Here is a 27,849-nt window from a genome sequence, read left to right on the forward strand (position 1 = left end):
ACAATTGAATCTTCAAATTATGATATTAATCACTTATTTTTTTGTCTTAGGTTAGAAATTATGGGTACTCTTCAACCTATCTGAGCATTATAAGTGACTACTGTTGGCCCAAGAAAATTTTACATAGGTGAAAATGAAACATGAATTCTCCCGTTAAATAGATTACTTACTTGAAAATTAATTACCTTAATAACCTATTTGAATATATTAATTACCTTAATTACTATTTTAATATATCAATTGCTTAAATTAATTAATATATCATTGTATATTTAAGCAAATAAATCATACCAACATTCTTTTTATTTATTTAATTATCAATTTAGTCCTTATAATTTCTAAACTTATCTATTTTAGTCCAAAGTTTACATTTTAATTCCCAAATATTCTTACTGCTAATTTTTTTTCACTAAAAAGGTTAAAAGAATTTAATAGCGGCAACATTTTAAAAATTAATATGTAAACTTCAGGGATTAAAAAATTCAATTATTAAACTTCAGAGACTAAAAAATTCACTTATTAATTATATGAATTAAAATGGATAAATTTGAAAACTATAGAGACTAAACGGGTAATTAAATCTTTTTTAAGTAAATGAGTTTTCCCTTAACACTATTTTTTAAAAAAAAATTAAATAAGATATATTGTTATGGGTTAATATAGATTTTTTTTAAAATCATACTTGAGTTTCTACTAAAAATTTTGGTATAAAAAGATTTTTTTTAAAAAAATATTAAATGAGTTTGTCCATGATTGAGTTTTACATTTTCAAGTTTTTAATCTTGCACTTCATACTAATTTAGGTGTGATTGATTTTAATAGGAAAAATTAAATTAAATGTGATTTCATTATGATTAATGATGATTTTTTTATGTAATTTTATTTGATTTGTTTTAATGGAAAAAGAGAAATTTATTACGCCACATATAATTTCATAATTACTTACCACGTGTGTAAACATATTTATATAATATATAGATATACTTCAATTCAATGGTTAGTTAGTTATGTGGGAGTAGCCATCAACGGAATTCAATGGTTAGTTAGTTATGTAAGAGTAGCCATCAACGGATACTCATATTTCATAAAATGATCCGTCAAATGGGTTTTAGGCAACTAGTACATTGCATGAGTCACATTAAATTTTTCTATATGTATTATGTATCAATGTTTCTCTCGTAAAATTGAGGGATATGGAGATTTTAGATTAATTTAATATATTTGATTTTAGTATTTTTATTAATAAATGTAAGTTGTTAATTTTTATAATATTTTTATTATTTGTTTGTTATTTGGGGTACAAGAATCATGATTTTCTGCTTTATAAGAGAAGATATAATTCCAAAATAATGATACTGTGTGTATGATCATTTGCTAAAATTTGGCATGGATCCGATCTAGGTCATTTGCTCCACCTTGTGGGTGGTGATGTCATTATTGTGTATTTTTTCTATTTCTTTTTATGAAAACTAGAATAGAAGTTCGGTTTAATTTTTTTATAAGACTAATTCTAAAATATTTTATGCATTAATTTTTTCTTCACAAAAATATTCTTAATTATGAATAATTTTTATTAGTTCAGTACTTCCTCTAATCCAAAACAACCAATGTTTTTAAAGTTTCTTTAACATATTAAAATCAACAATAAACGAGATATTTAGTGAAATAACTTTATTAAAATATTTTTACTTTTCATAAATGCATTACTTATAGTTATTGGTTGATTGGTGATGGTAGAGAATTGACTGGTAAATATTTAAAAAATCATTAGATTAATGTAATTTATTTGAGACAAATTTGAAATAAAAGTTATCTCATTAAATCTAAAAATATCAGTCAATATGAACATATTTTTTAGTGTTAAAACATTTGTCTTGTATAAAAGAATATTTTGGAATCTTTCTTTGACCATTCACCTGTATAACCAATAAATAAATAAATAAATATATTAACGGTGAGAGGGATTAAAAGATTAAAATTAAAAAATAAAATAAAAATATGTTTTATTAATATCAAAGAAAATATTTTTTATAAAAATATATAAATTTAAGATAAATTAATATTACTAATTAAATTAAGTAATTTTCATAATCTTAATAATAATTAATTAATTGTTTATTATAAAAAAAAGAAGACAGGAAGTACCTGAATTCACTTTCCATGTCAGATGTCCTCTGACCATAAAGAAACAAAGGGCTAGTGCGTGCAAATTAAAAATGAAAATTGAAACGTGACTATTGAAGTACTTAAAATGTTTGACTTGTAATGTAGCTAGGTAGAACGTTGTTATCATGAATTAGATCAATTTTTTTGCCATCGATTTTTACCAGGAAGGAACATGATTAATCGAGTCTAGCAATCAAGTCAATACAGATCCATAACGATAAGGAAAATACTTATTGTTATGAAAAGTTACGCACGAAATCACATACGAATTATAACCACTACAGTAATTTATGTTTCACTCATCTTTCTTTTTATCCAATCAAACTTGTTTGGGTCTTCTATACCTGTTAGCACTGCTCTAACTATAATTATACACACTCATAGTGTTTGTGGTGTAAGTATACATTGATGATATTGATGGGGGCTAATTTGCATGGTTTTTTCATCCAAAGACCAATTAAGAATTCAGTTATCTCATGCAATCACATTAAGACACGTGTCCACTTTATTCCTACGTCTCATCAAACGGTGGGGTCGTCTTTGAATCCCCTAGACCCGCGAGAGACCCTTGTGGTTGTGGCCATGTCACCATTAATGACGTCATAAACCGAACCCAATCCACAAAAATATTAAACCCTCCTGATGGTAAAAAACTAAAAAATAGTGTGTTGTGTAATAACAAAAAAACAGCGAGGGGCAGAAAAAAAGTAGTAGTAATTTGGTAAATTTATTTATCCAAAAACAGAAAAACGCCAAAACTGATTTAATTACAAAAAATGCTAGTGATACGGGGAAGAAAGAGAAAATGGCAGGTTAAGTAAATAATACCGAAAAGCAGTGGCATTTGCATTAAAGCAAGGCACACAATAAAAGCCTCCAACACACATCACTCACATGTTACTCTACTACTTAATTTTACTAACTCCTGCTCCTGTTCCTAGTGGCTAGTGCTGCTTCATTCCTCTGCCTCTGCCCCCAATTTTTTTATATTCACTCACCATTTTCTCTTTTCTCTTCCTCTGAGAACAAAAAAGGGGAAGAGACACAAAAGAAGAAAGTGTGAGTGAGGGAGGCAGAATCTGAATAATAATAATAATAATAAATAGCTGCGTGTTCAATGAGAGCCACAGAAAATCAATAATGGGAGTAGTTTCTGAAGGAAACGGCGACGTTTTACCATGGCTGAAATCGATGCCGGTGGCGCCGGAGTACCGGCCGAGCGCCGCGGAGTTTCAAGATCCTATAAGTTACATATTCAAGATCGAGAAGGAAGCTTCCAAGTACGGAATCTGCAAAATCATCCCTCCCTTCCCACCTTCTTCCAGGAAGACCGCAATCGCCAACCTCAACCGCTCACTCGCGGAGACCGGCTCCACATTCACCACGCGCCAGCAGCAGATCGGCTTCTGCCCCCGCAGGCCCAGGCCCGTCCAGAGGCCCGTCTGGCAGAGCGGTGATCGCTACACCTTCACCGAGTTCGAGTCCAAGGCCAAGTCCTTTGAGAAGACATACCTCAAACGCCACGCCAAGAAGGCCTCCGGCCTTGGCCCGGGCCCTCTGGAGACTGAAACGCTGTTCTGGAAGGCGACGCTGGACAAACCGTTCTCCGTGGAATACGCGAACGACATGCCGGGGTCAGCCTTTTCCCCGAAATGCAGGCGCGTAGGGGATCCAAGCTCACTGGCTGACACTCAGTGGAACATGAGAGCGGTTTCGAGGGCCAAAGGTTCGCTCTTACAGTTCATGAAAGAGGAGATTCCGGGCGTTACTTCTCCTATGGTCTACGTTGCCATGCTCTTCAGCTGGTTCGCGTGGCATGTTGAGGATCATGACTTGCACAGCCTCAATTACCTCCACATGGGCGCCGGCAAGACCTGGTACGGCGTCCCCCGTGACGCCGCCGTTGCTTTCGAGGAAGTCGTTAGGGTTCACGGCTACGGCGGAGAGATTAACCCGCTCGGTTAGATAGTAGCATGGCATTGTTGAATTTGAGTTGTTTGTGTCTTGGCTTGCTTTTACTTTTAATTTCTGAAATGTTTGACTTTGGGATTGGAAGGTTAGTTGACTGCTAGTGATCATGTGGTCCTGTTGTGTTGTGTGTGTTTAAGTTCTTTGATGCTTCTCTGTGTGAAGTTTCTGAGGTTCTGCTAGTTTATTTGGTGATTGATATGGACTGCTGTTAACTTTACAGAGGATTACAGAGGAAATTTGTATAACATTGTATCTTCTTGTGTGGTTTTTTTACTGAGGCTCTGCTTTGATACACTTTTGAATAGGCACTTATAGGAGAAATGAATAAGAAGGTAAAATGAATTAAACTTTTTCCAAGTTAAAATTAGCTTGTGCATAAGCTTAAGTTAGCTTTTGGAGAAGTCAAATGAGAGGGCTTCTATAAATTAACTTGTACAAATATAGGAAGAACTTAATTCATTTTACCTTCTTATTTTCTTCTCCTATAAGTGTTTATTGTGAAGTTTATCCAAACAGGGACTAAACTTGTAACAGTGTGTTATTGGCCAAAACAATGGACAAATGCTAGTTTGGTTGAAAGGGACAATGGCCAAAACATGCTCTGGGAAGTTTGTTTTCTGTTTGTTTCAGTTTTGAACTTTAAAATAAGCACATGTTAAAGTGTTGTTTGGAATCCATTCTGGAGGGAAAAAGTTGTTTGGAAAATCATTTAGTCCTGGCTCTGATATAGAATGTCTTGCTTTATGATGTTGTCAGCAAGATGGGGAGATATTCATGATCATGGCAATTGGGAACTGTTAACATATGTTCACGTTATCTCTCATTCTTTTACTAATAAATGGGCCATATAGTTTGTTTTGTTCATTTTCTGCATGATATGCATTTTTACCCATAAATTGAAGGATGTGTGCTTGTATTTTGTCCTGCTCTCACAATCATGACTTTCAGATCAAGTCATGATTGTTGAAAACAAGATTGACCACTGAAAACCTAGGAGTTTATGATTTAAGTTCTAGTCCTCTGTTTTAATCTCAGCCAATTAAAAGTGGGTGAAGTTCTGATTGTAACAATGAAAGATGACATTAGGGGGCAATGAATGCGTCTAACGATTGAACAACATTTTAACGCAATGTTCCCATTTGGAATTTAAAAATATACCCCAATTTGAGTAGGCACAGCTGTCTCTTTCTTTCACTTACAGTCTGTCAACACATCTCCTTGACATAACCTTTGTCTTTCTAGATTTCTTGTTTTGTGTAGGGAATGACCGAATGTATGTTGTTTTTTATTTTATCTTCGTTTCTTTCACCTTTGCTATATCATGTTTTATTTTTCAATTAATGAGGAATGATAGATATTGGATGGTCCCATCTGGGACAACTGGGGAATAACAGTGATTTGCATATGTTAAGAGGATGATACTTGATTTTTGTGTTTATATATGGATCCACTTGTTACAAACTTACACGGGTCATGTTTCCTTTCAACAGTTACTTTTGCTACTCTTGGTGAGAAAACCACAGTGATGTCTCCTGAAGTATTAATTAGCGCAGGTGTTCCATGCTGCAGGTACTAATATTTTTGAACGTCATACTATATATTGTATTGTTGTGATGTTAATTGAGGGCAAGCCCTGGCACAGCAGTAAAGTTGTGCCTTGGTGACTAGTGGTCATGGGTTCGAATCCAGAAACTGCCTCTTTCCATATGCAAGGGTAAGGCTGCGTGCAATGACCCTTCTCAATACCTTCGCTTAGCAAGGAGCCTTTGGGCATTGGGGTATGGTAGTTTAAATCTCAAATGTTGATATTACACCACCAGTTTTTCTGTGGCCTGTAAGTGGTACTATACTGCTATTTACTAGGGGATTACTGCTTGATTTTGTCCTACACATACAAATCAATTTGAACTTTAAAGCTGTTGAAGTTCAGTTGCAATTTCAAATACAACCTTGCTGAAATGTATCCCTGGTCAAAACACTAACTTTTAGTATTTTTTTTTCTTACTGTTATTGATTGGAATTCACCATTACAGCATCCATTTCCATTTGGAATAATTTGTTTCTATTTTTTCACTGTTGTATGGCTATTTCCTTTTAAATCATTTCTGTACAAAATGAATATTGAGTGCTCTTTCACTTGGGAGCTTGGAAGCAGTTATTGATGGTTAGTTTTCAAGGTTTTGGTAGAAACAAAGAAACCTCAATGGTGTGGCAGTATTTAGTTTATTTAGTTGTGTGGTGTATATGGTTGGAGTTGAATGCTGTCATCTTTAAGGGGTCTTTTCCTCTAGGCATAGGATTGTTTTCATGTCTTCTCTCTGGTGCTCTGCTATGGCTGTTTCAGGGGAGTCCTCATTTCTGATCATTTGAGAGACTGGAAAGTCTTGCTTCATGCTTGGTTCCCCCTGTTTTTTTTCCTGCTTAAAATAATATCATATCCTCTCCCTAGTTTCTGTTACCCTCTATTATCTCAAATATATATTTTTTTTAAAATTGAATGGATGTTAGTAATAGTCATTGCAATTATTAGATGTTTTTTTCTTTTTCAGTGACCCTGTATGGTCGTTTATGTGCATCTTTAACTTTCATTTTCTTGGAATCAGGTTAGTACAAAATGCTGGGGAATTTGTTGTGACGTTTCCCAGAGCCTATCACACAGGGTTTAGTCATGGTAAGACACCTAAAAGTCTAAGAATGTTACTCATAGGCTCAAGGACTTTTTCTTGGGGGGTTTGGTGGTGGTGGCGGCGGCGATACTTTGTTACTGTTTCAGCCAATAGTTGAATGCTTCTAATGCTTTGACTGTATGCTGTGTAGGTTTTAATTGCGGAGAGGCAGCGAACATTGCAACACCTGAATGGTTGAGGTTTGCTAAAGATGCTGCAATTCGGAGGGCTTCATTAAATTATCCTCCCATGGTTTCACACTTCCAGTTACTTTATGACCTTGCCTTAGCTTTGTGTTCTAGGTTTGCCTTTTTTCTATTTTTGCTTCTTATAATTGGTTATAAGAATGTGCTTCTGACATCTAACTAGAATTGTCTTTTGTTTTGTTTTTGTTAGTAGTTTGATTTAGTTATTAATGATTCAGTTATTAACTAGAAGTGTGGATGAATCATTCTGGTTCTAGATATAAATGTGTTTGTATTTATTTCATGTAATACAATGATTCTGATGACCATATAATCTGTTTTAAAATATACACCCTGTAAAATATCCTCTGTTTTCTCCATACAGAATTCCTGTGAGCATCAGTGCTGAACCTCGTAGTTCTCGTCTTAAAGATAAGAAGGGTGAAGGAGAGACTGTAACTAAAGAACTATTTGTCCAAGATGTGTTACAGAACAATGATCTGCTTCATATACTTGGGAAAGGATCTGATGTAGTACTTCTTCCTCGTAGCTCAGTTGACATTTCTGTTTGCTCAAAATTACGTGTTGGATCCCAACAATCCATCAATGTAAGAAATTCTGAGGGAATGCATTCCTCAAAAGGTTTTGTTTCAGATGATCTGGTATTCAACAGGAGTCCAGGAATCAAGCAAGAAAAAAGTTTCTATTTTGTGAAAGACAAGTTTACTACATTGTGTGAAAGGAACAGGATTTCCACTTTTAATGTAAATGGTAACATAAGCACTGCAAGCTCTAATCCACTTCAAAGAGACAATGATAGAGAAACTAGTCAAGGAGATGGGTTATCAGATCAGAGATTGTTTTCATGTGTAACATGTGGAATATTATGCTTTTCCTGTGTTGCAATTGTACAGCCCAGAGAACCAGCAGCTAGATATCTTATGTCAGCTGATTGCAGCTTCTTTAATGATTGGGTTGTTGGTTCTGGAGTATCTAGCAATAAGCTTACTATTGCCCATGAAGATGCAACTATTACCAAGCCAAATATGTATACAGGCAGGTTTTATAAGTTCTATTTCTAGTCTTTCATACTTTGTTTCATAGTATAAAAAATAGTTTCTTGTTTCTTCAGATCTTATCAATAATGACCTCACATCCTAGGTATTTTCTGGGCCCTGTCTTATGCTCATCAGGAAACATGTCTATTTATTTGGTCAGCGTCTTTTTGTATTTAAGAGCTGAGCTGCATGGCCAACCTATCATGACAATTTCCTACAGTAGAGGCGAACCACAAATGTTGTGCCTGTAGGTTATGATCTGTCTCTGAATTAGCACGGACTAGGGCGATCTTTTTTCTTTCTAAATCTTTCCTTTTGTAAAATATTGATTTTATATAAATTAGCTAATGGCTGTCTGAGCTTTAGCGTACTTTTTTTTTTTTTGATCGGCAAAAATAAATTATATTATATATATAATCAGTACCAGCGGTACTATCAGTACAAGTAGTTAGACTACCAGCCACATGGTTCCAACATCAGACTAAGGTCAGTCCCAAAGGGAACCAATAGCTGGGAACCGATAGCTTTAGCGTACTTATTTACATATATTCTGTTTTAATTTTCTCTTATTGCACTTTTGGTATTATTTGGGTTCCAGAATGCTGATTTGCATCTTGTAGTACTTACTTTAGTATACCAGGGAAATGGTTAAATTGTTTTTATTTGTAATATTCAAATCCTGAATTCAAGAAAACTAGAGTGTCTTGTCTTGTGTTATGGTTGAAGAAGCTTTGAGTTATCCTGCCATCAGTGCCATAAACTTGTCTTTAGTTGCACAATAGCAAATCTCATTATAATAAGTTTTTAGTTGAGGGATAATAGGAGAACAGGAACATGTACTAGTTCCCTATAGGAAGCTTTTATGTTGTGCATATGGTAGCACAACTTAGGTATATAAACAGCCAAATCCTTTTATTTCTCCTTTGCTTTATCCCTCAAAAGTTTGTCATATAATTTCATTTAGTCTTCTTGGCTAGGATTTAGGTAAACTTTAAAGTACTGATCCTTTTTGTCCTGTCATGCAGGATGGATGAAAAATAATGTCCAAGATGGTAAACATGATGTTACTGTTCAATCTTCTCGGGAGGCTTTAAATACTGAAAGTGAAAATGGCAATACAGCTCTTGCATTATTGGCTTCAGCATATGGAAATTCATCTGACTCTGAGGAAGATCATATTACAGATGACAGTCATGAATCAAATGTGATAAACTCTGCTTCAGAATGTTTACTTTCTCATACTCAAAATTCCCATGCTAGTCCCATGACTGCACTTGACAGGGATGACAATATTCCTTCAACAAGTGCCACTTGTGAGAATTTTATGCATCGTAGATTTGAATGTAATTTGAATCATCAGTCTGTAGACCACTCTTTAAAGAAACAGGATTATAATATTACATCAGAGGTTAAATTTGAAAATACAAAGATGGTGCCTAATTTCACCTCTAATTGTTCCCAACACACTCATGATGCTGACAGGTCATTGTCTAACAAGTCTATGGTTCCCTTTGATAATAAAAATACTTCGATGGTGCTACAATCTGATGAAGACTCATCCAGAATGCATGTTTTTTGTCTAGAGCATGCTGCAGAAGCAGAGCAGCAACTTCGCCCAATAGGTGGAGCCCACATGTTGCTCCTATGTCATCCAGGTTTGTGGGTTGATTGAGTAATTATTCATTTTATGCTCAATTGTTTATCTTGTGCCCAATTTCTAGCAAAACAATTCAATTTCACTGTTTGCAACTCTTGTTCTTTGAGAATGAAAACTTAATAGATTCAGAGTTTAAACTGGTTAAGAAACAAGGGAAACATGGTTATAACATGAGTCTTGTGATGGGAGTTATGCCAGTTTATGTTGTGAAGTAAGAAAAAATGTTTTTTTTATCCTCCCAAGAGTTTGAATTTTATTCAATGTCAGTATGAAGCTTTTTACACTCTTTGTAAATAAGATACCAAATCAGTGAAGCAGCCATTGATTTTCACTTCTGGCGAAAGCTTTTGCCTATTTTCTTAAATACAATATCAGACTAAGGTTAATTAATTTGTTTGCTCCTTCAACAAGTGCCACTTGTGAGAATTTTATGCATCGTAGATTTGAATGTAATTTGAATCATCAGTCTGTAGACCACTCTTTAAAGAAACAGGATTATAATATTACATCAGAGGTTAAATTTGAAAATACAAAGATGGTGCCTAATTTCACCTCTAATTGTTCCCAACACACTCATGATGCTGACAGGTCATTGTCTAACAAGTCTATGATTTTCACTTCTGGCATATATAAATCCCAAGGATTATAATATTGTATTTTTTTACATTATTTGTGAATCAAAATTAAATCTTATTTCGTTTTATTGTTTTTTTATGTTTGCTTGTTTTTTGAAGTAATAGATGAGCTATATGTTTGTCATAGAAGGGTTATGTTTGTCCATCTATGATTAGTTATAACAATATTCATTCGCAGGCCAGGATATCTAAAAAGATGTCTATTTCCGATTTGAAGTATTTTTCATATAGTTGTCATGGATCAACAATAGGGTGTATATTACCTCATTTTTACTAATTAATTTATCTTCATTTTCTGTGTCTTGCATGGGATTGTGATTACTCATTAACCTCGTTGTTACTGATTGAAAAAATGTATAGTTACTGTTACCAATTTCCCCCTTGCAAATCACTCATTTATTTTATATATTTCCATAGATTATCCCAAGATAGAGTCTGAAGCAAAAATGGTGGCAGAAGATTTGGGGATTGATTATATGTGGAAGAATATTGCATACAGGCATGCTTCCACGGAGGATGAGGAGAGGATCCAGTCAGCTCTGGACAATGAGGAAGCTATTCCTGGGAATGGTGACTGGGCTGTAAAGCTGGGAATCAATCTCTTTTATAGTGCAAATCTTAGCCGCTCTCCTCTTTATAGTAAGCAGATGCCTTACAATTCTGTTATATACTATTCATTTGGTTGTAGCTCTCTAGCAAGCTCACCCATAGAACCAAAGGTCTACCAAAGAAGGGTCAACAGGCAGAAAAAGGTTGTTGCTGGAAAATGGTGTGGTAAAGTTTGGATGTCCAATCAGGTCCATCCCCTTTTAGCAAAAAGAGACTCTGAAGATGTTGAGGATGAGAAACTCATACTTGGGTGGATATTACCTGATGAGAAATTTGAGAAATCAGGAAGTACCCCCAAAAGAGAAACTACTAGCAGAAAATCAGGTAAGAAAAGGAAAATGACAGCAGAGAATGGACGACCCAGGAAAGGAAGTTATGCTAAGAAAAATTTAGTTGCTGATAATTCCACTGAAGATAAACACAACTCACAGCCAAGGAGGATTCTTAGAAATAAGAAAGCTAGGTGTGTTGAAAGAGACCATGCTGCTTTGAAAGGGGATTATTCTCCTTCATATCATCGGAAACCTATAAGCAAGCAAGCAAACTGCTCTGAAAGTGATGCAGTTTCGGATGATTCGCTTGATGATGATGATCACATGCAGCAAAGCAGAAATGTTAAAGTTGAAAAGGCTAAATTTATGGACAATGATGTGGTTTCAAATGATACGATGGACTATGACTCTGATTGCCAGCAGAGGGAAGAACATAGCAGCAAGCAAGTTGAAGATATGGAGAGAGATGCAAATTCAGAAGATTTTTTGGATGTTGGTTCTCTTCAGCTGCAACGGAAGACTTCCAGAGCCATGCATGCCAAAAGCATCAATGAAGAAGATATAATTTCTGATGACCAAATGGAGAGTCCTTTTCGAAAGAGGCAAAAGAGAATTCCTAAAAACAGGCAGGGCAAATACCTTACTGGAAAAGATATAATATCTGACAACCAACTAGAGCTGAAAATGAAGAAGCAGCAACGGATGAATCCTAAAAGCAGGCAAGCCAAATACCTCAACGAAGAGGATATTGCATCAGATGACCAATTGGAGGACCATTATCGTAGATATCAAAGGAATCCTAAAGGCAGACAGGCCACATGTGTAGCAGGGGAAGATGAAATGTCTGATGACCAATTGGAGAATCATTGTCAGAAGCAGCAAACAAATTTCTCTAGGAAAAGGCAAAACAAAGGCAATGTTAGAGAGGTTAAAAACGAAATGTGTGATGACCAATTGGAGGACCATTTTCTGAAGCAGCATAGAAGATTTCCTAAGAGCAGGCAAAATAAACACACTGAGAAAGAAGTCATGAATGACTTAGCTGAGAATAATTCTCATCTGCTGCATAGAACTCCTAAAAGGAAGCAAGCTAAATGCATGGAAGATGATATGAATTCAGATGATGAAATGGAAGATGATCAGCCGCTGAGGAGAGCACTTCGAAGTAAACAAGCTAAACCAAAGACACTTCTGAAACAAGCTAATTCCTTCCAAGCAAAAAAGCAGGCATCTCGGCCCATCAAACAGGGCTCTCGGTTGCTTGTGAAATCAAAGGCTCCTCAGCAAATAAAACAGCCTGCTCATTTGTGGAATAAGCAATCTAATAACACTCAGGAATTTAGTTTATATATGGAAGAGGAGGAAGATGGTGGACCTAGCACACGCCTTAGGAAGAGAGCCACAAAAGCTCAGGAATCTGAAGGAAAATTGAAAGACAAGCAAACAAAAAGGAAGAAGGTGAAGAATGCTGCAGCTGCAAAGGTTTCGGTTGGCCATGCCAAAATGAAGGATGGGGAAGCAGAATATCGGTGTGATATTGATGGGTGCGCTATGAGTTTTGGGTCGAAACAGGAGCTGATGCATCATAAGAAAAACATCTGCCCTGTAAAAGGGTGTGGGAAGAAGTTTTTCTCACACAAGTATCTGGTGCAGCACCGTCGAGTTCATGAGGATGAGCGCCCGTTGAAGTGCCCTTGGAAGGGATGCAAGATGACTTTCAAGTGGGCATGGGCTCGTACCGAGCACATTCGGGTCCACACTGGTGCAAGACCTTATGTATGTGCCGAGCCAGATTGTGGACAAACATTCAGATTTGTGTCTGATTTCAGTCGTCATAAGCGAAAGACTGGTCATTCAGCAAAGAAGAATTGTCAATAGCAAGTGGAATAGATGTTTAATTGTTATTTAACATGACTTTTTTATGTATTTATGAATCCATTGCTCAATTGACCCTGCTAGGACTAGGGTTTCCTAACAGTTTAGGATGTCCCTGCAATTGCCATTTGTAGCTAACTGTTAATTCTGTTGCCTTACGGGTCTTCAACCCATTTGTTTATTACCATTAAAGCAATTGCTTTGCTTGGATCTAGAATCATGATTCTCATGGAGTTCATATCACTTTCAATTGTTGTTCAAGCCTTATGTCTCTTGAATCGTGATTGTTTTACTGCAATGCAATTCCCCCGATCCCCGCCTAGACTCAACTGCTTGATAATTCGTACGGAAATCATGCAATAAGAATTAAACATGCTTCAAGGTGGTTGGTAAAATAAGGTTATTGTATGGCTAGTTGCAGGAGGTAGCTCTTGTATCGAACTTGCAACTAAAGTCATATTCTTCCATCTTACTATCATCAACATGTTGAGTTTGGGTTTTCAATATTCATAGATGTAAAATTATTTTTAAATGTTGGAATCAATATTCAAGAATATCGATTTACATTATTGTGAAATCATCAAATTTAAGAGAATCAGGGCCTCAAGAACGGAGATAGCTGATGTGAGACTTTAATCCGTCCTCCTCTACATATGTTTGTTAGGACAAACGAGTGTAGAGTAGGCGAATGATTAAGATGAGCTATAAATTTTGATATCATGTTATATTTTAAATTTAAATTAATTAACATTAAGTGAAGTTATCTAATAGATAAGATACATAAATCACATTCTATGGAACTTAGTAGCATAGAAGACTTTAACAAAAAAAACTTGTTTGTTAAATTTATGAGATTTAAATTTAAAAGAGATTTGAATTATTTTAAAAAATGTCTAATGAATTTTTAGAATGAATATTTTCCTTTACAAGTTTGTCACTGCAAAAACAAACACTATTTGATAATGATTTTTTTCCTTGAGAGGAAGCCCATAGTAAGTCATACAAGAAAAAAAGAGGGGAAATTTTGTGGTATGGTAATTCTATGGGACTCACATATACTATATGGGGCATGGAAATAGCTTAGTTATTAACTTGTTATCAAGAAAGAAAGAAAAATAGTTCTTAGAATTATGCTCATTTTTTTTGGTAATAATTATTCTCATTTACGATTGTTAGTAGATGGACCCAAAATCCTTCGGCTTGTGTAAGTCTAGGAGGAAGCACGGATAAAACAGGAATTTGATACGATGTGGAAATGAGCATGACAATTTTTAAAAATAAAGGAAACAATATAAGTATAATCCCGATATAAAAAAATAATCTAAAATTAAAATCTTAAATCGTGAGACTTTTGATTTTAAAATATGCACGAGTCATTGTAGATATAATAAAATTAGTATAAATATTTATCTTAAGTATTATGGTATTTTAATTTGTATTGGAATAAAAGTATAAAAAAAAAGTAAAAATAAATAAAATGTAATTAAATTCATTGTAATAAAATCTAACAAATCGATTCGACTAGTCCGACCAAGAACGGGAATTGATCTATTAACTCAAAAAAAAAAAAATCATGGCATTTCAGAACTGTCAAAGAATCAATCAAACTGGTTTGAAATCGGTATAAAATTTATGCAGAAAAATCAGTTGAACGGATATTTTTCAATCATTTCTTCAGTTTTTAATTTATCCAAAATATTTTTAAGATAAATTTATATTTAATGATTTTGCATAAAAAAATTATTTTGTAAATTATTATTAATTTTTTAATTTTTAAAAAATTAATTATGACTAGTTTGACCATGGTTTTACCACGACTAAACCAATAAATTATGAATTAGTACTCTCACAAGTTCAATTGCTGGATCGACTTTTAAAACATTAATTGAAATTATTTGTAGTGTTTGAGATGGATACATATTTAATAAAACTACAAGACCATGCAAATATTATTTAGAAGTGTTGTTCTCAAGTTATATTAGGAAAAACCATGGCTAGCTGAAAAAAATATTAAGTAAATTATTTAATTAAAATTATTTGGTAAATTAGTTTTGAACAAGCTAATAGATTTAAAATACTGGAAAAGGGGTATTTTTTTATTAGATAAAATATATTTTTGGATAACAATATATAAAGTAAATATTTTATCAAAAATAACATCACAATTAAAATAAATAACATAATATTAAAGAAGAGATTTCACTAAATTAGTGTAACATTAAATAAGATGATAAATAAAAATTTACGTCAAGATATTGAGAGTAAAAATGAATAATTTAATATCTATATACTATTAATATAAAAATCTTTACACTGTCAACCAATAAGAAATCATGATAGATATGATTTTTAAAGTAATTGTGATAAAAATTAATAAACTTAGTTAATTTGTGATGAAATGAAAATGTAAAAACACTTTATACTTTAAATGCATAGACTATTTAGTAAAAAAATTATAATGCAATAACAATGTTGTTCCCTACTAACCCAAAGCTAAGGAACACCTGCATAAGCTTTGAACTAATCTAAACCAAACTAGGTCAAGTTTGGAATAATTGTAAAGATTTGTTAATCGTTTAAGGCAAACTTGTTCAAATCGGGTATGACTACCATGAGTCAGGTAAGAACTGAGTATTTTATTGCAACTGCACGCCCAAGACTCAAACTCGAAATCGCTAGTTAAGTTAGAATAATCTCGTGCCAGTTGATCTATGCACTTTGTATAAAATTGAAACTCAATGAAAATAATATGTTACAAGTTGAGAAATTGTATTCATGTACTACTTTAGTGTAAATGATACAGTCACACATTCATAAATCAGAATTGTTGAATGAATATCAGAAAATTTATATCTTAGATATGTATTTTTAAGAATTACATTTGATGACATAGAATATGAGTAGTCTAGCTTCAAACTAGTTGTTTGTGGAAGTTAGTGACAAGTTCAAACTCAACCAAATGGTCATTAAAAGTTTTATGTGTTGTCCCTTTCATATAGTTGTACTTTGATTATTTTTCTTGTCTTTTGTTCTACTTATTCTTGAATCTTTCCTATGTGACTTTCTTCCTCCCTTCCTCGAAATCAACAGCTACATTTGAATTTAAATACTTAGCAGTTGGTGTGAGTTAGATTTCTAGTGATTCATTCACTATAACTTCTGAAGTCTGATAGGAATGCTGCTTCGGAAGATTGGTTTTTGTAGGATTCTTTTTATAGATGCTTATGGTAATTGCAGTACTTGTATAACAATCTTATCTTTTGATCTCTTTGTTTGCATCAGTACTTGATGGTTCATGAAAGTTCTTGCTTTTGATTGTAGCTTCATATCAGTGTCCCATTCTTTGTTTTATTAAACATCTTCTAATGAATCTTTTGATCATGTGTAGTTTTTGATATTGCTACCCTCGACCAGAATCATCTTCTGATCATGCTTAAGATCATACAGAACATCTAATCTTGCTACACTTTTATCTTCTGAAAGCATGTTCAGTCTAGTATGCTTTTAATCAACTTTCTTTCTGATAAAGCTGCTTCTGATAAAAAATTGTTTCTAGAGGTTGACGTACTTCTGATTGATATTTCTCAAGCTTGATTCATGCTTCTTGTGATATTTTCACCAAGTCCAGATCTCTTATAATCACATCTCAAGGCAAAACATTGGTAACTTAAAGTTTAAAAGACTTAGAATTTGCTTTTTAGTAGTTTATTATCATTAAAATTTCATCACACGAGGGACTTGACCTCAACAAATACTTCATCATTATGGAATAGAAAATGAGGACAAACTGATGTGATTTGAGTTTAGTAAATCCTACAAGAAGGATGTGACAGTAAAAATCAAACATTTTTTTTTTATAATTTTTTAAATTTATTATAGTAAAATACTCTTATTTTACTAACTTTCGTGAGAAGTATGCTTGTTTCTTAATGGACTAAAATTTAATTTTTGTCCTCTTATTTTTACTAATTAGCACTTTTAGTTTTTTAATTTTTTAATTGAGAAATTCTATCCACTTTCTTTTCTTAAAAAAAGTGATCATAGTCTTCCATCTTTTATTTAAGATATTTTATCTTTCACTTTAAAAATTTTGTAATTTTAGTTTCAATAACTATGTTCAAATGTTACTTGTATATTCCATTAACATTGACTTACATGTGTTTATTTCTTAGTCACATGACATTTTTTAATGCTTTAATTGCCAATAAACTTAATTTGTAAAAAAAAAATTAAAAGTACATCATCAATGTTTGAAATTGATTACGAGAACAACAATCACAATTTTTTTAAAAAATAAAGGATGAAATATCTCAATTAAAAAAATTAAAATTATAAATTTTTTAAGAGTAAAACACAAAATGTCTCCATTAAAAATAAAAACTAAAATCATGAACATAAAAAAATATAATAAGGAAAATTATATTTTAGCGTTCCTAATGCATAACTTCCATAATCAATAACTTCCGTAACCAACTATCAAGCAGATGGGGAAGGAATTTGGGGAATTGCATTGCAATAAAATAATCACGATCCACGGACAAACGTTGGAACAACATTTGGAATTTTGCATGTGATATGAACTCGATGAGAATCATGATTCTAGATCCAAGCAAAGCAATTGCTTTAATCGTAATAAACAAACGGGTTGAAGACCCGAAAGGCAACAGAATCAACAGTTAGCTACAAATGGTAATTGCAGGGACATCCTAAACTGTTACAAAACCCTAGTCCTAGCCGGGTCAATTGAGCAATGGATTCATAAATACATCAAATGTCATGTTAAATAACAATTAAACATCTATTCCACTTGCTATTGACAATTCTTCTTTGCTGAATGACCAGTCTTTCGCTTATGACGACTGAAATCAGACACAAATCTGAATGTTTGTCCACAATCTGGCTCGGCACATACATAAGGTCTTGCGCCAGTGTGGACTCGAATGTGCTCGGTACGAGCCCATGCCCACTTGAAAGTCATCTTGCATCCCTTCCAAGGGCACTTCAACGGGCGCTCATCCTCATGAACTCGACGATGCTGCACCAGATACTTGTGTGAGAAAAACTTCTTCCCACACCCTTTTACAGGGCAGATGTTTTTCTTATGATGCATCAGCTCCTGTTTCGACCCAAAACTCATAGTGCACCCATCAATATCACACTGATATTCTGCTTCCCCATCCTTCATTTTGGCATGGCCAACCGAAACCTTTGCAGCCGCAGCATTCTTCACCTTCTTCCTTTTTGTTTGCTTGTCTTTCAATTTTCCTTCAGATTCCTGAGCTTTTGTGGCTCTCTTCCTAAGGCGTGTGCTAGGTCCACCATCTTCCTCCTCTTCCATATATAAACTAAATTCCTGGGTGTTATTAGATTGCTTATTCCGCAAATGAGCAGGCTGTTTTATTTGCTGAGGAGCCTTTGATTTCACAAGCAACCGAGAGCCCTGTTTTATGGGCCGAGATGCCTGCTTTTTCGCTTGGAAGGAATTAGCTTGTTTCAGAAGTGTCTTTGGTTTAGCTTGTTTACTTCGAAGTGCTCTCCTCAGCGGCTGATCATCTTCCATTTCATCATCTGAATTCATATCATCTTCTTCCATGCATTTAGCTTGCTTCCTTTTAGGAGTTCTATGCAGCAGATGAGAATTATTCTCAGCTAAGTCATCCATGATTTCTTTCTCAGTGTGTTTATTTTGCCTGCTCTTAGGAAATCTTCTATGCTGCTTCAGAAAATGGTCCTCCAATTGGTCATCACACATTTCGTTTTTAACCTCTCTAACAACATCTTTGTTTTGCCTTTTCCTAGAGAAATTTGTTTGCTGCTTCTGACAATGATTCTCCAAATGGTCATCAGACATTTCATCTTCCCCTGCTACACATGTGGCCTGTCTGCCTTTAGGATTCCTTTGATATCTACGATAATGGTCCTCCAATTGGTCATCTGATGCAATATCCTCTTTGTTGAGGTATTTGGCTTGCCTGCTTTTAGGATTCGTCTGTTGCCGCTTCTGCATTTTCAGCTCTAGTTGGTCGTCAGATATTATATCTTTTCCAGTAAGGTATTTTCCCTGCCTGCTTTTAGGAATTCTCTTTTGCCTCTTTTGAAAAGGACTCTCCATTTGGTCATCAGAAATTATATCTTCTTCTCTGATGCTTTTAACATGCATGGCTCTGGAAATCTTCCGTTGCAGCTGAAGAGAACCAACATCCAAAAAATCTTCTGAATTTGCATCTCTCTCCATATCTTCAACTTGCTTGCTGCTATGTTCTTCCCTCTGCAGGCAATCAGAGTCATAGTCCATCGTATCATTTGAAACCACATCATTGTCCATAAATTTAGCCTTTTCAACTTTAACATTCCTCCTTTGCCGCATGTGATCATCATCATCAAGTGAATCATCAGAAACTGCATCACTTTCAGTGAAGTTTGTTTGGTGGCTTGTTGGTTTTCTATGATGATATGGAGGAGAATAATCCCGTTTCAAAGCAGCACAGTCTCTCTCAACATGCCTGGCTTTCTTACTTCGAAGAATCCTCCTTGGCTGTGAGTTGGGTTTATCTTCAGTGGAATCATCTGAAAGTATATTTTTCTTAGCATAACTTCCTTTCCTGAATCGTCCATTCTCTGCTGTCTTTTTCCTTTTCTTACCTGATTTTCTGCTAATAGCTTCCCTTTTGGGGGTACTTTCTGATCTTTCGATTTTCTCATCAGGTAATGTCAACCCTTGTAAGAGTTTCTCATCCTCAATATCTTCAGAATCTCTTTTTGCTAAAAGGGGATGGACCTGATTGGACATCCAAACTTTACCACACCATTTCCCAGCAACAATCTTTTTCTGCTTGTTGACCCTTCTTTGGTAGACCTTTGGCTCTACAAGTGAGCTTGCTGGAGAGCTACAACCAAATGCAGAGTATATAACAGAATTGTAAGGCATCTGCTTACTATAAAGAGGAGAGCGGCTAAGATTTGCACTATAAAAGAGATTGATTCCTAGCTTTACAGCCCAGTCACCATTCCCAGGAATAGCTTCCTCATTGTCCAGAGCCGACTGGATCCTCTCCTCATCCTCCGTGGAAGCGTGCCTGTATACAATATTCTTCAATACGTAATCAATCCCCAAATCTTCCGCCACCATTTTTGCTTCAGCCTCTATCTTGGGATAATCTATAGAAATATGTAAAAAAAAACAATGAATGATTTGCAAAGAGGAAAATTAGTAAGAGTAACTATACAATATTTTTCAATCAGTAATCATAATCCCATGCAAGATGAAGATAAACATTAGAAATCATAATCCTATACAAGATGCAGAAAATGAAGATCAAGTTAATTAGTAAAAATGAGTTAATATACACCAACTATTATCGATCCGTGACAACTTATGAAAAATACTTCTTCAAATCAGATAGAAACCATCTTTTAAGATATCCTGGCTTGTGAATGAATTATTGTTATAGCTCATCATAGATGGCAAATATAACCCATCTATGACAAACATATAGCTCATCTACAACTTCAAAAAATAAGAAAACATAAAAAACAGTAAAACAAAACAAAAGTCAGATCCATGATTTTTTATAGAGTGATTTACATTGACACCCCCTGAAGAACGTGTATAGCCTTTCCATTATGGAGGAAAAGAAGAATTTTCTTTGAAACATAAACTGACAACTTCCATCACAAGAAATTCTATATACTCAATCAGTCCACAAACCTGGATGACATAGGAGCAATATGTCGGCTCCACCAATTGAGCGAAGTTGCTGCTCTGCTTCTGCAGCATGCTCTAGACAAAAAACATGCATTCTGGATGAGTCTTCATCAGATTGTAGCACCATCAAAGCTTTTTTATAATCAAAGGGAACCATAGACTTGCTAGACAACGACCTTTTAGCATCATAAGCATCTTGGGAACAATTAGAGGTGGAATTAGGCACCGTCCTTGTATTTTCAAAACACTCTAATCTACGATGTATAAAATCCTCATAACTGGAACTCTTTGAAGGAATATAATCTCCCCTATCAAGTGCAGTCCGACTAGCATGGGAATCTCGAGTATCAGAAAGTAAACTTTCTGAAGCAGAGTTTATCACATTTGATTCATGACTGTCAACCGCAATCTGATCTTCCTCAGAGTCAGAAGAATTTCCATATGCTGAAGCCAATAATGCAAGAGCTGTATTTCCATTTTCACTTACAGTATTTAAAGCCACCTGAGAAGATTGAAAAGGAACATCATGTATACCATCTTGGACATTCTTTTTCATCCATCCTGCATGAAGGAACAAAAAGGATCAGTACTATTAAATTTTACCTAAATCCTAGCCAAGACAGAAACAATGAAATTAGATATTATATTATGCAGGGAAAACATTTAAAAGATAAAGCAAAGGAGATATAATAGGATTTAGCTGCTTAGTTACCAAAGTTGTGCTTTCATATGCACATCATAAAAACATTGTATACTAGTGAATGTTCTTGTTCTCTTGTCCCCCAACTAAAAACTTATCATAAAGAGATTCACTATTATGTAACTAAAAACAAGTTTAAGGTACTGATGGAAGGACAACTAAAAGCTTCTTCAACCATCACATGAGACAAGACACTCTGGTCTTCTGGAGTTCAGGATTTGAATTTTACAACTAAAAACAATTTAACCATTTCCCTGGTATACTAAAGTACTACAGGATCCAAACTGACCTTCTGGGTCCCAAATAAATACAAAAAGGACAATAAGAAAATTAGAACAGAATATAAATAAATATGCTAAAGGTCAGACTCATTAGCTAATTTACAAAACACCAATATTTCACAAAAGAAAAGATTTAGAAAGAAAAAAAGATGCCCTAGTCCATGCCAATGCAGAGGCGGGACATAACCTACAGGCACAACATTCATGGTTCTGCTCTACTGTAGGAAATTGTCATGATTCCAGCCATGCAGCTCAGCTCATACATACAGACAGACACTGAACAAATAAATAGGCATGTTTCCTGATGAGCACAAGATATAGCAAGGAAGATACCTAGGATGCAAAGTCATTATTGATAAGATCTGAAGAAACAGTTAACAGAAACTATTTTTTATACAATATGAAACAAAGTATGGAAGACTAGAAACAGAACTTATAAAACCTGCCTGTATACATATTTGACTCAGGAATAGTTGCTTCTTCACGGGCAATAGTAAATTTATTGTTAGATACTCCAGAACCAACAACCCAATCATTAAAGAAGCTGCAATCAGCTGACATAAGATATCTAGCTGCTGGTTCTCTAGGCTGTACAATAGCAACACAGGAAAAGCATAATATTCCACATGTGACACATGAAAACAGTCTCTGATCTGACAACCCATCTCCTTGACAAGTTTCTCTTTCAGTGTCTCTTTGAAGCGGATTAAAACTTGAAATGCTTATGTTACCATTTACATCAAAAGAGGAAATCATGTTCCTTTCACACAATGTAGTAAACTTGTCTTTCACAAAATAGAAACTTTTTCCTTGCTTGATTCCATGACTTCTGTTGAATGCCAGATCATCAGAAACAAAACCTTTTGAAGAATGCATTCCCTCAGAATTGCTTAAATTAATGGATTGCTGGGATCCAACACGTAATTTTGAGCAGACAGAAATGTCAACTGAGCTATGAGGAAGAAGTACTACAGCAGATCCTTGCCCAAGAAAATGAAGCAGATCATTGTTCTGTAGCACATCCTGGACAAATAGTTCTTTAATTACAGTTTCTCCTTCACCCTTCTTCTTGTCTTTAAGACGAGAACTACGAGGTTCAGCACTGATGCCCGCAGGAATTCTGTATGGAGAAAACAAAGGATATTTACAGGCAGTATATTTTTAAGAGTAGATCATATGGTCATCAGAATCATTGTCTTGGTACCATGATCAAATTGTATTACATGAAATTCTGAATAAGGAAAACCTAAAATGCCAAACATTTATATCTAAAACAGAATGATTCATCCACACTTTCTAAAATTGGAGAATAGAATTTAATCTTGAAACTCCCTGAAGTCAATAAGGTATCATTAATAATCGCATCAACCTACTAACAAAATGAAAACAAAAGATAAATCCAGTAAAATACCGGCAGCACACTCTTATAGCCAATTATAAGAAGCTAAAATAGAAAAGGACAAACCTAGAACACAAAGCTAAGGCAAGGTCATAAAGTAACTGGAAATGTGAAACCATGGGAGGATAATTTAGTGAAGCCCTCCGAATAGCAGCATCTTTAGCAAACCTCAACCACTCAGGTGTTGCAATGTTCGCCGCCTCTCCACAATTAAAACCTACACAGCATGCATTTAAAAGCATTTAGAAATATTCGACTATTGGTTGAAACAATTATCACCACCACCACTCCACCCCATTCCAAGAAGAAGAAAAAAAAGGGAATCCTTGAGCCTATGATTAACATTCTTAGACTTTTAGGTGTCTTACCATGACTAAACCCTGTGTGATAGGCTCTTGGAAAAGTCACAACAAATTCCCCAGCATTTTGTACTAACCTGATTCCAAGAAATTAAAAGTTAAACTTCAAGATGCACATGAATCACCATACATGGTCACTGAAAAAGAAAATTACACATTCGAGATAAACAAGGGTAACAGCAACTAGGGATAGGATATTAAAAGTTAAAGTTCAAGATGCACATAAACCACCATACATGGTCACTGAAAAGGAAAATTACACATTAGAGATAAACAAGGGTAACAGCAACTAGGGATAGGATATTAAAAGTCAAAGTTCAAGATGCACATAAACCACCATACATGGTCACTGAAAAAAAAAATTACACATTTGAGATAAAAAAGGGTAACAGCAACTAGGGATAGGATATGATATTCTTTTAAGTTGAAAAAGAAATTAAAAATTACAAACAAAAAAAAAACAGAGAGAACCAAGCATGGAGCTATTGTGTCTCTCTGCATATCAGAAATGGGTACTCCCCTGAAACAGCCATAGCAGAGCACCAAAGAGAAGGTAAGAAAACAATCCTATAGCAATCAAATATGAGAAAAAAGAAAAGCCTTTAAAGATGAGGGCATTTCACTCCAACCATATATACCACACAACTAATTAAACTAAATACTGCCACACCATTGAGGTTTCATTGTTTCTACCAAAACCTTCAAAACTAACCATCAATAACTGCTTCCAAGCTCCAAGTGAAAGAGCACTCAATGTTCATTTAGTACAGAAATGATTTCAAAAAGAAATAGACACACAACAGTGGAAAAAAAAAAAACAAATTATTCCAAATGGAAATGGATGCTGTAATGACAAACTCCAATTAATGACAGTAAAAATAATAGTTAGTGTTTTGACTAGGGATACATTTCCAGCAAGATTGTATTTGAGATTTAAACTGAACTTCAACAGCTTTAAAGTGCAAATTGTTTTGCGTGTGTAGGACAAAATAAAGCAGTAATTCAAAGTAAATAGCAGTATAGCATCTCCTACGGGCCACAGCAAGTAGGCCTGAAGCATGGAACACCATAAAAATATATAGTATGATGTTCATAAATATTAGTACCTGCAGCATGGAACACCTGCACTAATAAATACTTCAGGCGACATCACTGTGGTTTTCTCACCTAGAATAGCAAAAGTAACTGTTGAAAGGAAACAAGACCCATGTAAGTTTGTAACATGTGGATCAATATATAAACACAAAAATCAAGTATCATCCTATTCACATATGGAAATCACTGTTATTCCCCAGTTGTCCCAGATGGGACCAACCAATTTCTTTCATTCCTCATTAATTGAAAAATAAAACATGATATTTCAAAGGTAAAAGTAATGAAGAAGATGGAAAAAAAAAATATTCCCAACACAAAACAAGAAATCTAGACAGCTGTGCCTACTCAAATTGGGGTAGATTTTTAAATTCCAAATGGGAACATTGCGTTAAAACTTAAAATGTGGTTCAATCATTAGACACATCCATTTCCCCCTAAAGCAATGAATTGGCATCCTAAAATCAACTATGTAATGTCATCTGTCTGAGATTAAAACAGAGGACTAGAACTTAAATCATAAACTACTAGGATTTCAGTGGTGAATCTTGTTTTCAACAATCATGCCTTGATCTGAAAGTTTTGTGAGAGCAGAACACAATACAAGCACACATCCTTCAATTTATGGGTAAAAATGCACATCATGCGGAAAATGAACAAAACAAACTATATGGCACATTTACTGGTAAAAGAGTGAGAGATTACGTGAACATATGTTAACAGTTCCCATGATCATGAATATCTCTCAATCTTGCTGACACAACATCACATAGCAGGACATTCTATACCAGAGCCAGGACTAAATGATTTTTTCCAAAACAACTTTTTCTATCCGGAATGGATTCCAAACAATGGTTTAATGTGTGTTTATTTTAAGATCAAAACTATCACAAGCAGAAAACAAACTTTCCAGTGCATGTTTTATGGAAAGAAAATATTGTTCCCTTTCAACCAAAACTATCATTTGACCAGTGTTTTAGCCTATAAAACACATTGTTACAAGTTTAGGCCTGGCTTGGATAAACTTCTCCATAACACTTATAGGTGAAGAACATATGTGAAATGAATTAAGCTCTTGCTATATATGCATAAGTTAATTTATAGAGGCTCTTTCATTTGACTTCTCCAAAAGCTAACTTAAACTTATGCACAAGCTAATTTTAACTTGGAAAAAGTTTCATTCATTTTCCATTCTTACTCATTTCTCCTATAAGTATCTATTCAAAAGTTTATCCAAACAGAGCCTAAGTTAAAAACCACAAAAGAGACAATGTTATAAAAATTTGCTCTGTAATCCTCTGTAAAGTTAACAGCCGTTCTAATCAATCCCCAAATGGTCCCCAAAAGCTAACTTAAGCTTATGCACAAGCTAATTTAACTTGGAAAAAGTTTAATTCATTTTACCTTCTTATTCATTTCTCCTATAAGTGCCTATTCAAAAGTGTATCAAAGCAGAGCCTCAGTAAAAAAACCACACAAGAAGATACAATGTTATACAAATTTCCTCTGTAATCCTCTGTAAAGTTAACAGCAGTCCATATCAATCACCAAATAAACTAGCAGAACCTCAGAAACTTCACACAGAGAAGCATCAAAGAACTTAAACACACACAACACAACAGGACCACATGATCACTAGCAGTCAACTAACCTTCCAATCCCAAAGTCAAACATTTCAGAAATTAAAAGTAAAAGCAAGCCAAGACACAAACAACTCAAATTCAACAATGCCATGCTACTATCTAACCGAGCGGGTTAATCTCTCCGCCGTAGCCGTGAACCCTAACGACTTCCTCGAAAGCAACGGCGGCGTCACGGGGGACGCCGTACCAGGTCTTGCCGGCGCCCATGTGGAGGTAATTGAGGCTGTGCAAGTCATGATCCTCAACATGCCACGCGAACCAGCTGAAGAGCATGGCAACGTAGACCATAGGAGAAGTAACGCCCGGAATCTCCTCTTTCATGAACTGTAAGAGCGAACCTTTGGCCCTCGAAACCGCTCTCATGTTCCACTGAGTGTCAGCCAGTGAGCTTGGATCCCCTACGCGCCTGCATTTCGGGGAAAAGGCTGACCCCGGCATGTCGTTCGCGTATTCCACGGAGAACGGTTTGTCCAGCGTCGCCTTCCAGAACAGCGTTTCAGTCTCCAGAGGGCCCGGGCCAAGGCCGGAGGCCTTCTTGGCGTGGCGTTTGAGGTATGTCTTCTCAAAGGACTTGGCCTTGGACTCGAACTCGGTGAAGGTGTAGCGATCACCGCTCTGCCAGACGGGCCTCTGGACGGGCCTGGGCCTGCGGGGGCAGAAGCCGATCTGCTGCTGGCGCGTGGTGAATGTGGAGCCGGTCTCCGCGAGTGAGCGGTTGAGGTTGGCGATTGCGGTCTTCCTGGAAGAAGGTGGGAAGGGAGGGATGATTTTGCAGATTCCGTACTTGGAAGCTTCCTTCTCGATCTTGAATATGTAACTTATAGGATCTTGAAACTCCGCGGCGCTCGGCCGGTACTCCGGCGCCACCGGCATCGATTTCAGCCATGGTAAAACGTCGCCGTTTCCTTCAGAAACTACTCCCATTATTGATTTTCTGTGGCTCTCATTGAACACGCAGCTATTTATTATTATTATTATTATTCAGATTCTGCCTCCCTCACTCACACTTTCTTCTTTTGTGTCTCTTCCCCTTTTTTGTTCTCAGAGGAAGAGAAAAGAGAAAATGGTGAGTGAATATAAAAAAATTGGGGGCAGAGGCAGAGGAATGAAGCAGCACTAGCCACTAGGAACAGGAGCAGGAGTTAGTAAAATTAAGTAGTAGAGTAACATGTGAGTGATGTGTGTTGGAGGCTTTTATTGTGTGCCTTGCTTTAATGCAAATGCCACTGCTTTTCGGTATTATTTACTTAACCTGCCATTTTCTCTTTCTTCCCCGTATCACTAGCATTTTTTGTAATTAAATCAGTTTTGGCGTTTTTCTGTTTTTGGATAAATAAATTTACCAAATTACTACTACTTTTGCAGATGTGCCCCTTTTCTGCCCCTCGCTGTTTTTTTGTTATTCTACTTTTACTCCCTCAAAGGTTTAGTATTTTTGGATCGGTTCGGCCGTGAATGGTGATGTCGGGTTAGGCATGATAACGGGTGGGTCAGGTCGTGTTTTGTTTATTTCATCTCCGTTTCTGACTCCTCTTTTTCCTCTCCATACCCATCTATGTCTTCAAGATTCACCGGT

General features: G+C 35.3%; 2 protein-coding genes and 1 non-coding gene across 3 annotated transcripts; 1 reads left to right on the forward strand and 2 right to left on the reverse strand.

Moving 5' to 3' along the window:
• Positions 1-351: 351 nt before the first annotated feature.
• Positions 352-480, reverse strand: MIR10186E (microRNA MIR10186e). Its single transcript, NR_161691.1, has one exon. It is a non-coding gene; the product is annotated as a microRNA MIR10186e (primary transcript).
• Positions 481-3,057: 2,577 nt separating this feature from the next.
• On the forward strand, positions 3,058-13,355 carry LOC100810437 (lysine-specific demethylase REF6). The gene is made up of 7 exons (XM_041016565.1): positions 3,058-4,126; positions 5,628-5,706; positions 6,741-6,808; positions 6,955-7,105; positions 7,374-8,044; positions 9,072-9,701; positions 10,756-13,355. The coding sequence occupies exons 1-7, from the start codon at positions 3,307-3,309 to the stop codon at positions 13,095-13,097; spliced, it is 4,761 nt and encodes a 1,586-aa protein (XP_040872499.1). The 5' UTR covers positions 3,058-3,306; the 3' UTR covers positions 13,098-13,355.
• Positions 13,356-17,694: 4,339 nt separating this feature from the next.
• LOC100810972 (lysine-specific demethylase REF6) lies at positions 17,695-27,442 on the reverse strand. The gene is made up of 7 exons (XM_003528077.5): positions 26,378-27,442; positions 24,645-24,723; positions 23,548-23,615; positions 23,246-23,396; positions 22,227-22,900; positions 20,803-21,360; positions 17,695-20,252 (listed from the first exon to the last, which is right to left on the reverse strand). The coding sequence occupies exons 1-7, from the start codon at positions 27,195-27,197 to the stop codon at positions 17,905-17,907; spliced, it is 4,698 nt and encodes a 1,565-aa protein (XP_003528125.1). The 5' UTR covers positions 27,198-27,442; the 3' UTR covers positions 17,695-17,904.
• Between the last annotated feature and the right edge of the window lie 407 nt (positions 27,443-27,849).

Source organism: Glycine max, chromosome 6, assembly GCF_000004515.6.
Source record: "Glycine max cultivar Williams 82 chromosome 6, Glycine_max_v4.0, whole genome shotgun sequence".
NCBI classification, from domain to species: domain Eukaryota; kingdom Viridiplantae; phylum Streptophyta; class Magnoliopsida; order Fabales; family Fabaceae; genus Glycine; species Glycine max.